This window comes from Lytechinus variegatus, chromosome 4 (genome assembly GCF_018143015.1).
Source record: "Lytechinus variegatus isolate NC3 chromosome 4, Lvar_3.0, whole genome shotgun sequence".
Classification (NCBI taxonomy): Eukaryota; Metazoa; Echinodermata; class Echinoidea; order Temnopleuroida; family Toxopneustidae; genus Lytechinus; species Lytechinus variegatus.
Window position 1 is genome coordinate 25,402,022 of NC_054743.1, and position 17,453 is coordinate 25,419,474.

At 34.6% G+C, this 17,453-nt stretch overlaps 1 protein-coding gene across 1 annotated transcript in view; it reads left to right on the plus strand.

Moving 5' to 3' along the window:
• The window catches only part of LOC121412911 (RING finger protein 17-like), an 81,053-nt gene that overhangs the window by 49,848 nt on the left and 13,752 nt on the right, over positions 1-17,453 (plus strand). The window contains exon 20 of the mRNA XM_041605672.1: positions 10,772-10,961. Within this exon, the coding sequence (XP_041461606.1) occupies positions 10,772-10,961 (190 nt within the window). The remainder of the gene's footprint in view (positions 1-10,771; positions 10,962-17,453) is intronic.

Genomic DNA, 17,453 nt, shown 5'->3' on the forward strand with positions numbered 1-17,453 from the left:
GAATAGAATGTTCACTATTTGTGTTGTATGTCACCATGAAAGTTAGGGAAAATAACAAAAGTTATAACAACACTGTAAAAACTGCGGTGTTAAAACTGACACCAATTGGTGTTAATAGAGGACCACACCCTGAGGTGTTAAATTACACCCTAGAGATTAAACATAACACTAAAGAGTGTAAATGTAACAACAAAAGGTGTTGTAATAACACCTCTAGGTGTAAAACTTCACCACCAATTTAACACCGGTGTAAAATAACTGGTGTGGTCCTCTGTGTAGACCGGTTAACACCACAGTTTTTGCTGTGAAGTTACATGACTTTTTAGATGCAAATGGGGGGGGGTGGATGCAATCATGGAGAAGACAGAGCAACTAGATAAAGGAAAATAAAGAAGTAAAGAATATCAGAGTATGATGAATACAAGTGATGAATATTGGACAAAAGGACTAAAGGAGAGAGAGAGAACCATGTAATAGAGAATAGAAATGGAGAAGTAGAAATTGATATTGTTTGTGTGGGTGTGAGTTTTGATGCATATACACGTATGTGTGATCACTCTGGAGGCATTGTAAGGATCATTTCCTTATCTTTTCAGAGCTCTTGATTTTCAAAAGATTTGTCTTTGATTAGTTGAAAGCCAGACTGCTCCCTGGAGAGTTTGGCCCGACTCTTGCCAGGGACTTTCCCTAATGGCAGTCTCTTTGTCCGAGAAAACTTTAACGAATTAAAACCTCTTGAATGCTGTTGGAGATGACTTCCACTGGCAGTGTTTGCATGCTTTACATCTACCTTTCCATTGTTAATTGATGATCTTTTCCACAGTCCATTTTATTTTAGTTTAATATTGCATTATAACACTCCCAGGTGTGCATGAAGGAGGTATAGGTGTATTTTCTCCCAGATACTTCTGACTTTTACATACTATTTCACCTCTCGATTTCTTTGCATTGTCAGGATAAGGTCCTTTTATGAGCGTACTCCTACATTTTGGGGACTCCTAGATCTATCGAAATGATGATGGTGAGGATAAGGAGAGGAAGAAAATGAAGGATAAGAGATAAATAGAGGAAATAAAAAAAGGTGAAAAAAAATTCTCTCCAACCCATCTCCAATACTCTCAGTTCTAGCTTGAATTGATTTGTAATGAAATCATAATCATGGATTATTTAAGTGGTTCCTTTCATCCAGATCCCTCAAATACCGTTTTTCCAAATTTTGTGGTGTTTGTAGGTGTTTTTTTTATAAATAATAGACAATTAAAATCCTGTTTTTAGTTTGTTGGGAACCTTTTTATTTATTTAATACAGATATATTGTTCTTGATATAGATTTAATGTATCTATTTTTTACCATAAATTCCTGATTATAAGTTGCATCATTCAGACAACATAGGTTTTCATGAAATATGAAATATACTGTTTATATCAGATATTTTGTATATTTGTTTCATACAATATCTATTGTTATAACAACAGAAAAGAAGGAAAAAGATTGGAGGCTCCCCCCCAACCACAAATTAATTTTAATAGGAGATGAATATCTAAATGATTAAAGGCAGAAGATCATCTTTTTCTGAGATTTATTCCTGTATAAAAATGAAATGTAGTCCTTGTTATTGAATCACCATTACCCTTCTGATTTTGAGATATATGCAATTTCCTCTATTCATCTGTATGATTATAATTATTTTTGCTCTGCACTTTTGTACCTGGAAACTGCCAGCTCGCTGGTTATATCCCTTTTTTATATTTTACTGCTGACCTTGAATACTCAGATTTAAATCTGATATTGAAAGATTTTCTTATCATTAGATGATTGTGCCAGGAAGTCCGGAGCAATCCATCCCCCAAAAGGTTATCTGTATTTCCTTTCTTCTTATTGATGTATGTAATGAAATGCACTTTGGCCGTAGGCGGCTGTCCCACGCAAGAATGTCGAGATTTTTTTTTACACTGCCTCCTTTAGTTTCATAAAGGCTCATTTGTAACTTACACCACCATCAAACGTAGCATTCATTGCTTTTTAGTTAGAGCTGCATTATTCATGTGGAGTTAGGATTTAAATGCAAAAGCTCAGTCTCACATTAAGAACTTTGCAAAGCATTAGTCTGCCTATGCCATATCTCCCTCACCCAGGAGATACATCGGAATATGGAAGTCAATTTTACTTATTTATTTATTTATTTATTTGTTTATTTATTTATTTATTCATTCATTCATTTATTCATTCATTCATTCATTTATTTATTTATTCATTCATTCATTCATTCATTCATGTATTCATTTGTTTATGTATTTATTAGTTTGTGTATTCATTTATTTAATTATTTATTCACACATATTTAAACAGGTTCACAAGATCAGAGATTCTTTTTATTAAGAATTAGATTTTGAAATTGTATGAGTTTGCATGACTTGACAAGGGTCAAGATGGATTTTTTTTTATGTTTTCCCTGTACTTTCATAGATATGTAATTAGTAAATGATGATGATAATAGTAATGTTAATATTAATTTAGAATGTGATGATGGCAATAGTAATAATAGCAAAAATAATAAAAGATCATAAGTGATTTTATTTACATGAATTATGTACCCCAAAACTGCAGAGAGCTTGAATCTCTATGTAAATGCCTGAATCAACTATTCGAGCTTGCAGTACATTATCCTTCAAAGGGCAATGAACTTCAAAAGGTACTTACATGCCACTTCATATCAAAAATTTTGATTAGACTTTTCCATAGTCATAATTTGACTGATGACTGCAATTTTGTTATCCAGGAATAACCTTATCAATTTATGTTTAATGAGATCCTGTGATGATCATATAATGATCATGCGTTGACTAATGGATTCCGTGACTGCCGCAGTTCTCTTCAGTTTTTGTTCGGTCAATATTTCTTTTATTATTAAAGTTACATGAAGATGAATACTGTTCTTAAGAAAGCTACAGAGCTCTTAATAAGGACTAAAATTATTACTTGGGGTTAGAGTCCGGATTGATTTGCTTTAAACATAAATTCAATTGATGGTGTTGGCTGAAATCTTGATCTGAACAGAATAATGAAATGACCATCAAACTGCCATTTAAAAAGTGTCAAAACAATGCTGATAGAAAATGAGTAAATTAAAGTTAACATGCAAAATATGCATGGCATTGTCATTCTAAAAATGAAATATTACATGTAGATCAACATTTGAAAGGTTGGAGGAGGGACAGCCTTTTCCAAGTGTTATATCAATCCTTGCATACATGTAAAGCTCCATGATTTTAAGCGTTTGAACAGACCATTTAAAGTGGTAAATGCAGCATTTACAAAAAGTTGTCACTCCTCTGTAACCTTTCTAATATTGACTTTAATATTTTATATTTTATTAGGGTGCTCAGATAATATATCAACATTTTTATTGCGGGCATCGACGGAAAAACAAAAAAAATTGGTCTTCTTCAAACCAATCGTGAAAGTTTTGCGTCTTTCTGTGTTGCTGATTTTTAGCGTAATCTTTTTTCATTTTTTTTCACAGCAATTGATTTAATAAACTATTTATGATACATGTACATTGTAGTACAGTACAGGGAATAATTTTCCTGGTATCGCATCGCAATTTGCTCCACATTTTTTAAAGAGTGAGCTATGCATTAAGTCTTTCGTACATGTATAGCATATTCTTTACATAACACTGTACATTTCTTAGTTGAGAGCTTTTCTCTTATGATCGAAAATGCTATTCAAATTTGTAAAGCAAAATTATTCCCTGCGGTAACAAATACCCTTGATTTTATTCGTTACCCTAAGAAATATTGCCCATAGCAATAGTTGATTGAGTTTGGCTTTAAACCCATCCCTCTGACGCACTCACTAAAAGATACAGACTGGTTTGGTTAGATTTATGCACTCTTAAGTAATTATAACATGGCTTCGTTTCAGTCTGCTCATTTCCATAAATTTCCAGTATCTTGAGATATGTTTGCCCAATTGCTTGTGCTGTCCCACTTACACTGCCTGCACTTATAAACATTTGTACAGGCTCAATTACAAAATTGATGTTATTGCGAAGCTATCCGGAACATAAATTTTCACAATTTATTTTCGAAAAGGCTTTGAGAATTTATGTCTATGCTGTGATATCAAAATGGCCAAACTTGTTACGACAATCTCCAGGATTTAGGGGACAGACGATGACTACGTGTTTATTCTCCGCTTTGTTCTTTTGTAATACTTCTGAACATTTTTCAAGAATTTTTGTTTCTCTTGTATCTTTTTACTTCTAGAGATTTGTAATGTTATACACCCCTTTCTCTTTTCTCTTTCTTGCTCTCCCTTTCTCTCTCTCCTTTGCCAACGACGTCCTACGTGCGAAGCGACTGGCACGTATAATCTGGAGAGATTCAAGAGCGCCATCATATTCAACAACAACAACTCTCTTTCTTCAAAGCTTATTTGTAATTTCAATCAATCCACTTGTACAAAAGTTAGTCGTCAGGCTGAATTGGAGCATTATAAATTGGTCATCATATCATCATATCATATTCAACAACAACAACTCTCTTTCTTCAAAGCTTATTTGTAATTTCAATCAATCCACTTGTACAAAAGTTAGTCGTCAGGCTGAATTGGAGCATTATAAATTGGTCAATTTATGCTCTGAACATGTTGCATGTAAAATGTGTACTTTTTTGGATCTCTTTTTGCTACCTTAAAAAACTTACAGTAAAAAAAAAACTCATTTAGTAACCAATGAATGAGTTTTAACTGGTCCTTGCATGTTGTATAGATCTATGATTCTTTATGATTTGGGCTACGGAATTGGGTTTGTGCATTTTTATTTAACTTTAAAATGCAGTATCTATAAATTGGTGAGCTTTGTTCCATTTAGTGTCTTATCAGAGTCTTTGTTCAAATATTTATGTAACAATATATTCAGGAGACTTTGAGAGAAATCATAAATGATGACTCTGCTTCCGATCTATTGCCTAGATTGATGGTTAACCTCTATTTGAAAGTACTTTAAAGAGACAATAGGATGAGTTCAATAAATATATTTTGAAAACCTTTTAGGAACAGGATGAATCTGTCAGTCTTGAGTGTCAGAATTTGTTTCCTGTATCTTATTTTGATGGTGCTTGGATGGGGCAGGGCAGCTATCTGTGAAAAAGGGGACAGTAGGTTGATAAACCAAAGGGGTATTTCAAAGGAGCAGCAAAATGTAAGCGAGATATCACATTATCAATTTCTCTGACAAGTGTTGCAAACTCTTACAAATGTTCGTTTGTGATATAAGGTATTTGCGAACTGCTTCAAAATGGAAAAAAAAAAATATGTTCACAAACGTTCAAAGCACATTTTTCTCAGTGTGTCAATTTTATACAGGAGACATGTGGTCATTCACTTTCTTTTTTTGCAAATAAAACAGAACTTTGTAATCATGTTATACCATTTGTAAATGCTTTTGCCAATCCCAGGAAGCCTATTTTTAGGTCAAAGGTCAAGGTCACAGTGACATATTTTCATCTTATCCTTCTTAAGTCCTTGTAAACGTAATAACTTCAGTTTGATTTAACCTAGGCTCATATAATTTGGTCTGTATGATATTAGAATGGATCCCAAGAATCCTATTGATTTTGATGTCAAAAGGTCAAAGGTCAAGCTCACTCTTACATGTTTTCATCTTACCTTTCTGAAGTCCTTGTAAACGTGATAACTTTTATAGTTTAATGGAACCTAGGCTCATATAATTTGGTGTGTGATATAATTGAATAAATCTCAGCAATTTTATTGATTTTGAGGTCAGAAGGTCAAAGGTGAAGTCGCCACCATTCCACTTTTCTTGCTTGACCAATAACTTCATTTTCCGCGTTTCAGGCGGGCGTATTATGTGCTCACCTTAGCAAGTCTCTTGTACATGGTTTTGGAACCCCGTCCCCCCCCCCCCCCCCCCCCCCGTTCCATGGCACATGCAAGGCCATTTCAAGAAACAAATCTTACAATTTGCAAATTTATTCTCAATCATTCACTGATGACTTCTAGAACCATCCTGGACTTGTTGCAGGATTTGCAAGTCCATAATGGTAGGTTTTGATTGGTTGATAATAAGTTTGCGTCAGATTCTGAAATGATGAAAGCTTGAGATCTATGTAGATTTCTGTTTAGCTTTTTTGACAAATTCCATCTTGGCCAATCATTTTTTTTCTCAAAAAATATGTTTATATCTATGTCTAGCTGAAAAAAATATGTACTGTGCCATTTTTTAACAGGTTGTATAAAATAGGGATGAAATAATGCTAGTCTCAAATTAGAACACTTGAGATCATTTTTTGGTTAAAAATTAAAATTTCATCTATTTTTTATCTGCATATTGATAGAGGTAGTTTATGAAGCTCATTATTTTATTAATGATTAGCTTCACTAATTACCTCTACATTGTGGGCTCGATTGCTAATTGCAATTTTTTCATTCAAATCAATGCTGTTAAATGCTGTTTTTTAGCTGCAGTCAGAACAAGCTTTATGAATTGGCTTACAATTTTTAATATGCATAGGTAGTTTATGAAGTTCATTATTATTAATGATAAGCTTCATTAATTACCTCTACATAGTGTGCTCGATTGCTAATTGCAATTTATTTTCATTCAAGTCAGTAGTTAAATGCTGTTTTTTAGCTGTAATCTAAACAAGCTTTATGAATTAGCTTACAATTTCAAGTCTAGGATTGATGGTCAAGAGTGAATGAACCACTTTGTCAGGACACTGCTCTCTGGCTCTCAGCAGACACTATTACCAGATTACAGGGAATCAAAGAGTATTTCAAGAAGGCTTCACATTCCCGTCATGGTATAAACCAGAGAGACGACAGGTTTGGATTGGGTTATTAGAAATTGCTTATTTGGAGAGTTGCCGGTTTTTAATGGGGTCTGCCCAACCCCCCTCATCCATCTTTCCAGCGTGATAAATGACCCTTATTACCCTCTGACAAACGTTGGTGCACCATCCATCGGTATCCCAAGCCTGGATACATCTGCGTCCGATCCCCAAGCGTTTTGTGGTGTCAGAACCAAATGAAGATGCATGGTATGAGGAGAGTGTTTGTTTGTAGAGGTATCTGTAGTCCTCCGCCATTGATGTAAACAATTAGCTTTGTTTGTCCGATAAGGAGCTTTTGCTCAATCATCCAACTTGTTTCCATTTGTCTCTGTTATGGCTTTGTTTTTAAGACTCCTACATGTAGTTTTAGCTCTATTTCATTTCTTTAACTTTGTGCTGAGTGACAAATAAAGCATTCCTTAGGGGCAGAGGAAGATTTGATTCACCTTTTCACTTACTTTTGTGGTGTGCCGGTTGATTAAACACACATTGTACTACTTCTTTTTCTTCATTTTTATTGCCACCTTTTTTGTCTTTTTTTCTGTCTCTTTTTTGTTTATCTTTTCTCCATTTCTAGTTTTTTTTTCTGTTTGTAACTATACAGACCTGTTTTCCTACACAATTCTTGCAATCACCTCTCTCTCTCTCCTGTGTCTTGTCTAAATCTATACCATCTGGCATAAAGCTGTCCATTTTTCCTTATTAAAAATCATATATTTAACTTCTACTCTTTAAGACCACATTAGGTTTTCCTTGCTCTCAATTCTGTTTGAAGTGGCAATATTATGAAGACCATCCCATATTTACATACTTCACTGAAGAGAGCTTATTTGGGTATCTCATATAACCCTGTGCCATATTTTCCTCCACTTTCCTTCCTTGTAAAAGTAAAATTCAAGGATATTCAAATACCCGCTTGGGAATGCCTTTCTTTCGAACCGCAGTTTTCCTCATCAGTCAGCCCCTCTTCTTTTCCATGAACCCTATAAATCATCAGTGAATTTACGAACCAGCTCAAACCTAATTTTTGGTCAAATTTTTTTAATTTATTTTTTTGCATATTGCATGGCATGAATGATTTAAAGAACTGGCTCAAACTGTGATTTGTGATGCTAAAAATCAGTGCGCATGGTACGTGTGATTTTACGATCTGGCCCAAACCCCCTGTTTTGTGGAAAAATTGGCAGCTATACATGCGCATCTTTTCAAATATTGAGAAAAATGAATACGAATTGCGGACAAATTGTGCATATTACGAAAAGAATAGAATGTATGCTTTGAATTGGTATAAATAATTATTCTGGTTTCTTTCAAAGGGTGAAGTTATGAGGGTCTGAAAAACGTTCAAACTTTGAATATGATTATCTGTAAATTATGTTTTAGAGACCAGCCGAGGTTTGAGCCAGTTCATGAAATCACTGACGATATGTTGCTCAGTGCATTAGTCTGCAAGCGCAGACTCAAATTTGACACTACATGTATAAACTATTATGTGTCTGGAGTGAAGACTAGATGCCGCAGTACATAGTGAATCTAGTCTAACTACTTCAGGCTCTGCATTATGCACTATGCAGACTGTGAAAACCAATGAAAGGTCTTTGCCTGTAGACTAGAAGGACACGAAGATCAAGCATCATCCTAATTGACCCCATGCCCAGTATTTATCCAAAGATGCATTATTTCTCATCAAATGAATAATTTCCACCCTCTGAAGCTTAGATACTCAAATCCCAGGCATCCTTTGCCTACCCTGTAGGTATGTTTACCAAGAATCGTCTAGTGAATTGAGTGGTTTATATCATGAAAGATGACCCAAGATATATCAAGTAAAAGTGATTGTTCTCTTTTTTTTTTATCTCATTATTCTTTATTGTGATCTCCCCCACTTCTTAACTTTCCTTCAGTAATTATCTCTCCTGATTTGCATGCTTTATTTCACGGTGTCTTTGTTCTCTTTTTTACTTTTTTCATCACTTTCTTTATACTTATTTTCTTTATTTCCTTTGTTTCTTGTTCCTAACAACTCCAAGATCCAAACATAAATTGTATGGGGATTACAAATGATTTTATTACGGAAGTTAATCTTATCAACTTGTCTACTTTTCAAGCCAAGGCATAAATTGCCTCCAAGCACATGCTGTATGTATATTAATGGCCATTTGACCCTGTCATTGCTTGAACAATATCTATAGAAATGCTGAAAGATATGGAAACTTTAATTCAGATGGTGAATTATTGTGGAATGGATGTAAATATTATAAAGGGTGTTTGAAATGCAGTTGCATTTCAAGGTACATGCACAGCATCATAGGTCACCAAACACATTTGTGGTGCATTTGCCATCCTTCCATTTTATTGTTTAAATATTATGTAATAGAAACATTGCAAGATTTACTGAAAATGCAATTTCAATGATTTTGTTTATGGATGTTACTGCTACAGATTTTTAATAATTTTTCAGATACATTTTCAAACTTTAAGCATCGCTGGCCACCAAGCAAATACATATGGGGTGCAATGGCAATCTATCCATTAGAAAAAATAAGTAAAGGGAAATCTGGAGTGCTAGATTGCAAAAAAGGTGTTAAGACAATAAACTGTGCCATTTTTTTAGAGCGACCCAAATTGTGGCATCGATGATGTGCCATAGGAAAGGGTGATTGTATTCAATCTTTAAGTTTTGTTTAACCTTCTTCACCATCGGTCCTTCCTCTCCCAGCCCCTTCATGTTTTCCTGATTGCGAAGTGATTATATGATTATTTTTAGACTCCCTAAAGCATTGTTCATTTGTTGTTATCCTGCCCTTACATGTATTTTGGTGTGATAATTTGTGTTTGTGATCACCAAATTATTACCGTTCTATACCCATGTTCAGTGATCTCAGTTTGTATTTTGATTCTTACATATTTCTGTTTTGATAAAGATGAAATGATTATTTATAATATATTTTATACATGGTTCTTCATTCTCTTTTCCCAAACATGTATGAAACTTCGTAATGTGATTTTATGTATTGCTTTTTTAGAAACCAAATAATGTATTATTCTCAAGACTTCATCAAAGCTATTTCCAGAGTATTATTTTGTGATCTTGTAATAGTCTAGGAGTTTACAAAAAATATTCAAATATACAAAGTATAAAGTATGTTTGCCCATCAGAAAATGTTTTCTAGATTTATTTCTGATCGAAGGATCAGTGGTTTAATGGCAATGTATATTACATATGCAAATGACAGTGCTCATTATTTGGTTGATATCATTAGTGATTATCTAAGCTTACCCAGACTAATGCCAATAATATAGTCTGATTACCGCCAGGAGAAGGGGATTAGCTCACTACCCCACAATGTTATCCCTTTGGCTTAAAATGCAAATGCAGACCTAATATTTTCATTTTGACTGCCCCCAATTTTCTGAATATTTCAATATTGATATTAAAAGTCACAGCAACAAACATGAAACGAATGGAGTGGTTCTATGATATGAAATCACAAAACTTTTCTTGAGCTTCCTTTCTTAATTTTAATGATTTTAAGTACAATTTGAAAAAAAATTGTACTTATTATCAGTGTCGATTTCATTCTCAACTTTCCTGGCTTGACTTGCATTTGAGATTGGTAGTAATATTGCAATCAATTAGTGTCTTGGAATTCTATGGAAGAAAAACTGCAAAATGTGTTGTTTTGTCTTACATAAATTATCTAACTCTTTAATAACTATCTTCACCTGGGATCTTGTGCACACCAATTTCTGACCTATTGCAGTGACGTCATTGTCATTGATATGTAATAAACTGTATCCAAGTGCACATTTTGTTGGTGTTGTTTCACCATTACCCATCCTTCCATTAAACTCTCTTCACCATCTTCTTGGATCCCATACTTCTTACAAATCTCTCTGTATCATTCCAGCATTCGGCAGCTCCCAGCACAGTTCCTTGACCTACCGCTGCAGTGCCGCCGTTGTCGTCTGACTGGTATCCAAGTGCCCGCCAAGCTTCCACCAAAAACACCTCTACAGTCAGGTACCCATTGGCCCGCAGCTGCCATCAAGAGGGTGGTTGACATGGTGTCCAACCGAATCCTTGTAGCAGCTGTAGAGGTAAGATTTAACTGTAACTGTAAAGATACACTGGATATCAAGCAAATATGTTCAGTCAGGTATCTAGTGGCCAGCAGCTGCAATCAAGAAGGTTGTTGATATGGTGTCCAACCGAGTCCTTGTAGCAGCTAAAGAGGTAAGATTTAACTGTAAAGGTACACTGGATATCAAGCAAATATGTTAACTCTTAACATGCCACGCACACTACTAACCCAATGCCACAGTGCTAATCTGATGCTAATCCCCTGTGCCAGCCACAAAACCCCCCTGTGCCACATTGATTTTGGGATCGCGAGTCGCATTCACTCCTTTCAATAGTCATGATTACAATTGCTTATAACTCTCTAACGATTAGTTTATCCACAAAATATCGTGTAGTAAAGTTGTAGGAAATTTCATACCCCTTATAATGGTGTCCTCATTATATAGATTGGTTATTATATTTACCCCTAAAATATAAGTTGTATCAAGTAGTTCCATTTAGTGGAGTGTTTTGTATGGATCAAAAAACCTAGGTCTCTTCCCCTTCAGAGGCGGAGCCATATCTTGTAAAAAATGTAGAAATACTCGAAAAAGTCGAATGTAAACCGCGTAAGTTGATCTGTCAAAAAGCAGAGTTCACACTGCACACAAAAGTGCTAATTACGCGTAAGTTGATCTGTCAAAAAGCAGAGTTCACACTGCACACAAAAGTGCTAATTACGGTGTGCATGCGATGCGCAATATAATGCAAAACGGCGTAACAATGATTGTAATTCCGAATGTGCGCAGTCATGCACGAAGCAGGCAAGGGTAGGAAACAATGCAAGCACAAAGCAATCAATAGTAGGCGTGCGAGCATGAGTGTGGCATGTTATAGTAGGATACGTAGCGTGCACGAAGCACTCAATGAGTTAAGTCGGGTACCCAGTGGCCAGCAGCTGCGATCAAGAGGGTTATTGATATGGTGTCCAACCGAGTCCTTGTAGTAGCTGTAGAGGTAAGATTTAACTGTAAAGGTACACTGGATATTAAGCAAATTCAGTCAGGTACCTAGTGGCCAGCAGGTGCCATGAAGAGGGTTGTTGATATGATGTCCAATGGAGTCCTTGTAGCAGCCATAGAGGTAAGATTTACTGTAAAGATACAGTCACGCCAGCAAAATCAACTACATGTTGACCGATGGTACATTTATTTATTGGTAATGATTTGATATCTTTGGTCAGTCTAGAGGTGGTTTTGCCGATATGACTGTGGCAAAGAGATTATGTCAGGGGGTAGACCACCCCCATGAGGTTATTGTCTGCAGCATTTTCCTCTTTCGTGAGCTTTAACAAAAAAATTGATATTCTTGATCTGGATCTTGATGTTATACTGTTCAGACCACTGGTATGAATACATCAGGTAGTTTGTCCTTCAAGGGCTGTCAAAAAAGTCTACATACAGATTCATGATGAAATGAATGTAATTGATACGATTATATCATTTAAAGCCAGCTACCGAGGACATCAAACGTGAAGTAGCTACAGATTTTTTTTTTTGGCATGAATGTATTCATCAGTAGCTTTGAACACAGTAAAAGGTTTGACCTTGCGTACTGAGGAAATGATTTCATCTGTTATAAAGACGGGGGTAACTGTTATTGTAAGATACTTTAGATGGACGAGAGAATACCTTAAGAAAACACCAGCTATATCTGGATACTTGTTTGAATGTGCAAATATATTCATCATCAGTAGATATGAACTCGGTAATACTATTTTTGACCTTGCATACTTTATAAGAAATGATAGCATTTGTAATGAAGAGATAGGTGATTGTCTTGTTTCAAGTCAACTACTTAATAGGATGAGAGTATATTTTAACAAAATGTTTAGTAGCTATTTCTGTGTTTGAATGCTGAAAAGATAAAATGCACTCATCTGTAGATACAAATACAGTAGTATCCGTGGCTATGCATATTGGGCAAATATTACAGGTGGCTGTATAATATTAATTCATCAATATGTATGAGAGTATTGTAACAAAACATGAATCAGAATCATACTTGATACATTCATCTTCAGTAGATGTGAACACAGTAGTATCCTTGACCGTGCGTACTGGAGAAATGATTGCTAATTAGAGGTGACTGCATCACTTCAAGTAACTTACTGAGGAGGACTTGAGAGTATATTGTAACGACACACAAAGTAGCTTCAATTTAGATGGCACAAATGCATTCATCTTCAGTAGATATGAACTCAGTGCTAATTTTTACGTGACTGCGAGACGATGATTGCATTTTCGATTGTGCAATGAACATATTTATGGGAGATTACGTTGAGAGTTTGAGAGTGTATGATATGTCAGTATCTACATGTATAACTAAGCACGAAGCAGCCACTGATTTGATACCACATCATACATTTATCATAAGTAAATATGAAATCATTGCTAATTATTACATGACTGCAAGAACAATGATTGTATTTTTTATTGTGTTATGAACATGATTATTGGAGATAACTCTTGATTATTTGACAGTGTATGAGGCATTATATCTGTAACAAAACGTGAATTAGCTACAGATTTAATAGCACAAACTATGCATTCATCATCAGTAGATATGAACTCAGTGCAAATCATTAAATGACTGCAAGAACAATGTTTACATTCTCGATTGTGGTGTGAACATGATTATTGTAGATAATTTTGAGAGTGTATATTGTATAGATACAACACATGAACCTGCTACAGATTTGATAGCACAAATACATTCATCATCAGTAGATATGAACTCATTGCAAATCATTACATGACTGCAAGAACATTGATTGCATTTTCGAATGGTATGAACATATTTAATTGAGATTACTATTAGAGTTTGAGAGTGTATGCTGTATCTGTAACAAAACATGAAGCAGCGACATATTTGGTAGCACATTAGATATGAACTCGGTACTATTAAATCATTAAATGCCTGCAAGAACAATGCTTGCATTTTCGATTGTGGTATTAACATGTTTATTGGATATCATTTTGAGAGTGTAGAATGTATCTGTATTTATAACATCAGTAGATATGAACTCAGTGCTATTTATAGTCTGACTGCAAGAACAATGGTTGCCTTTTCAATTGTGGTATGAATATAATGATTGGAGATTCCTTTGAGAGTTTTTGAGAAAGTATTTATTTGTACACTAAACATGAAGTAGCTACAGATTTGATAGCACAAATGCATTCATCATCAGTAGATATGAATTCAGTTCATATCATAATACATGACTGCAAGAACAGGATTGCATTTTTATTGTGGTATGAACATGTTCATAAGATATCATTTTGAGAGTGTATAATGTATTATCTATAACATCAGTAGATATGAACTCAATGCTAATTATAGTCTGACTGCAAGGACAATGGTTGCATTCTCGATTGTGGTAAGAACATATTTATTGGAGATTACTTTGAGTGTTTGAGAGCATATAATGTATCTGTATCTATAACTGAACATGAAGCAGCTACAGATTCGATAGCACATCATACATGTACATGGACATTCATCATCAGTAGATATGAACACAGTAATAATCATTACATGACTGCAAGAGCAATGATTGCATTTTCAATTGTATATTAATTGGAGCTTGTTTTAAGAGTGTATAATGTTGAAGCAGCTACATATTACAAATGCATTCATCATCAGTAGATATGAACTCAGTGCCAAATTCAGTTGTGCTCAAAATTTAGTGATCCCTCCACAAATTGCACTTTTTGATGCAGACTTATTTCCCTGACTTCACAACTTAATATCTTAAATGTTGCCAAATATGAACACTTTAAATATGTCAATTTTCTTGTGGGGTACACTAAATTTTAACCACCATTATATAGTTTAAATGCAAAAACAATGATTGCATTTTCTATTGTGGTACTGGTATGAACACATTCACGTGAGATAGAGATGAATATCAGAGATGCATTCATCAGATGTAGATATGAATGTATTTATCTACTTTACATTGCTGTTTAGCAATGATTGCATTTGCTGCCTTAGGAAATTGGATGGAAATTTGTATCAAGTCTTTTGGTTGGAAATGTAAGCATTCAGAAATTGATGGTTTAATTTGCTATCATTTATTATTCTGTGAAAAGGTGAGTATTGCACATCAGATAATCTACAGAATATTAAATTATGTAATTCCCATAGGCTGTGTACAAGTATCATCTGGGTCCAGTTGGCGACAGGTTAAAGAATGAAAACAAAATGACTTTATATTTTGGTATCAATATTGACTTCAATTATTATTTCCACATGTAGTGGATAGGCATTTGATTCATCAATATCTCTTGACTAGCCTTATGTGGAAAAGTGAGTATGTTGTGTCATTCAAATAGGGAAGGGTAGTATTGTTCTTCTAAAGTTTCAGTACTCCCTGAAAGTACAGACACTGGTTTATTAAAGCTGTATCTTTAGCTGTATTCTTAAATAAGTTGTGTGAGATTCCTTCGAAAAATACATTTAGTTCAGGAATATGGTGTCATCTGTCATACTTCTAAGAAAAATGGACATTGTTAAATTGTAACCTCAGATGAGATCCCTTTTTAAAAATAATATTGATTGTGAAATCTTCAGAATTCACATTTTGTTATTATGAATCTGTAGAACAAAGCTCCTCAGTGTATTGGGGTACAAGTACGCAATTAAACAAAGTTATTTACATCTGTGGCTAACGGTATACATGTTGATTTGTGATAAGATATTTTCAGTTCTACCATTCCGATAAGTAGTAATCACATTTAATAGTATTGATATTTCAAAACTTGCTGTATAGTTTTCTAACATTGTCTGCATGGATTACCTATACTGATTGGTCAAGTGCAACTTTGTTAATCTATACATTGAAGATCCAGCATACCACTTTCCTTTGAATAATCCCCTCGGAGGGAGTGACAGATCAACCGGAGCGGCATTCATGAAGGTGTCATCCAGGCAATTTGCTGATTTGATGAGAGATGGATGTCTCAAAAAGTTGGCCTAGATTGCAAAAGGGCAAATCAAACTTGATTATACATGAAAAATCTCAGGATATAGCGCCCCCCTAGCAGAAATGTTTAATGGGTCATCTATATTCCACAGGCCTTTGATTTTAAGCTATTTGCATAAGGATCTTTGATTCTTTGACTCAATTTTTCCGAACTAAGTAAAACTTGGACTCGGAGTAAAACAACATTATCCAATAATTATGCCTCATTGTTATTTGGTCTTGTGGCAAAACAGTCTCACATGGACCTCTTCATTTTCCCTTTTGCTCACATTGGAATGTATCACTTTTATATCTCGAGTGTGATATAAACCTATAGGTTGACATAAGGAAGAGTTTGTTGTTGACAGACTTGTTGAGCAACGTTTTGGTATTTCTGCTACGAGAATCGCAATTCACACTTCTCCCTGCCACTCCACCCTTGTTTTTGTCAATTTGTTGTTCAGAGTATTTCAGTTAAGATGGTGCTGCTTGCCTGTTTTGTCACTTGTTTGATCACAACCTGCATTTCAAATTCAGAAATTTATCTAGGGAAGCCGTGGTTTTGATTAGATTTCAGCCTAAGAAATACTTGAGGGAAACACCCTTATTACAGACAATTTTCTCCTGAAACTTTGTACATGTATCCTTTCTGGGGCAGCCATTGTTTTTGGAGTTTCCTCAAGATCTTCCACAATCAAAAACCAAGAATGTTTGGAAATTTTCAATATATTTAAAATAACACAGAATGGTTTGTTGATTAAATGCATAATTGCTCATTGGTCTTTAAAATGTAGGATTTGAAATTAATGAGATATCCCCCAAATCGAGCAATTTCCCCAATGTGAAAATAGTCCCTATAGAATAAAAGATATTTTCTACCCTGCAATACCCTTCTATATTCATAATATACAGAGCGAAATCTACATTTAAGGGAAGAAAATTTCATATGGCAGCCATGTTTTACAACCAGTGGAAATTTTGTTTCATGGAATTTTTGAAGTCCATGCATTGTTTTGAAAGAAGAGAATTTTGTTATTTCTTGACCATTTCTGTGACTGAGGCATTGAATAAAAGAGCAGATATTGAACTTCTTTTATAGGTATGTGATATTCTTTTTGAAATTCAGATACCCCCGCCAAATTACTTTTAGGTATCCTTGCTGAAGTCTGAAGATTCTTACTCCATCATGGGCTTTTGAAGAGTTACATTCGGAAATGAAAAAAGTCATTTAGCTTGGGGCATATACTTCATGATAATTGCGTTTGGCAGTCAATTTGTATTTTAAAAATTGGTGAAACTAGATTCACGAGTATTCATGCTAGTACTGTAAAGGGAAAAGTTTCATGAAATTCAGAGAGAACATCTAATGTACTATTTACTAAATTTCATAAAAAACAAACCATTAGTCATAAACATGAATGGGGCAAAATAAAATACATTCATGCATCAGCTGATAATCTAAATCAAACTTGTTTCAGTAAAGATTTGAAGAACAATTTTTTTT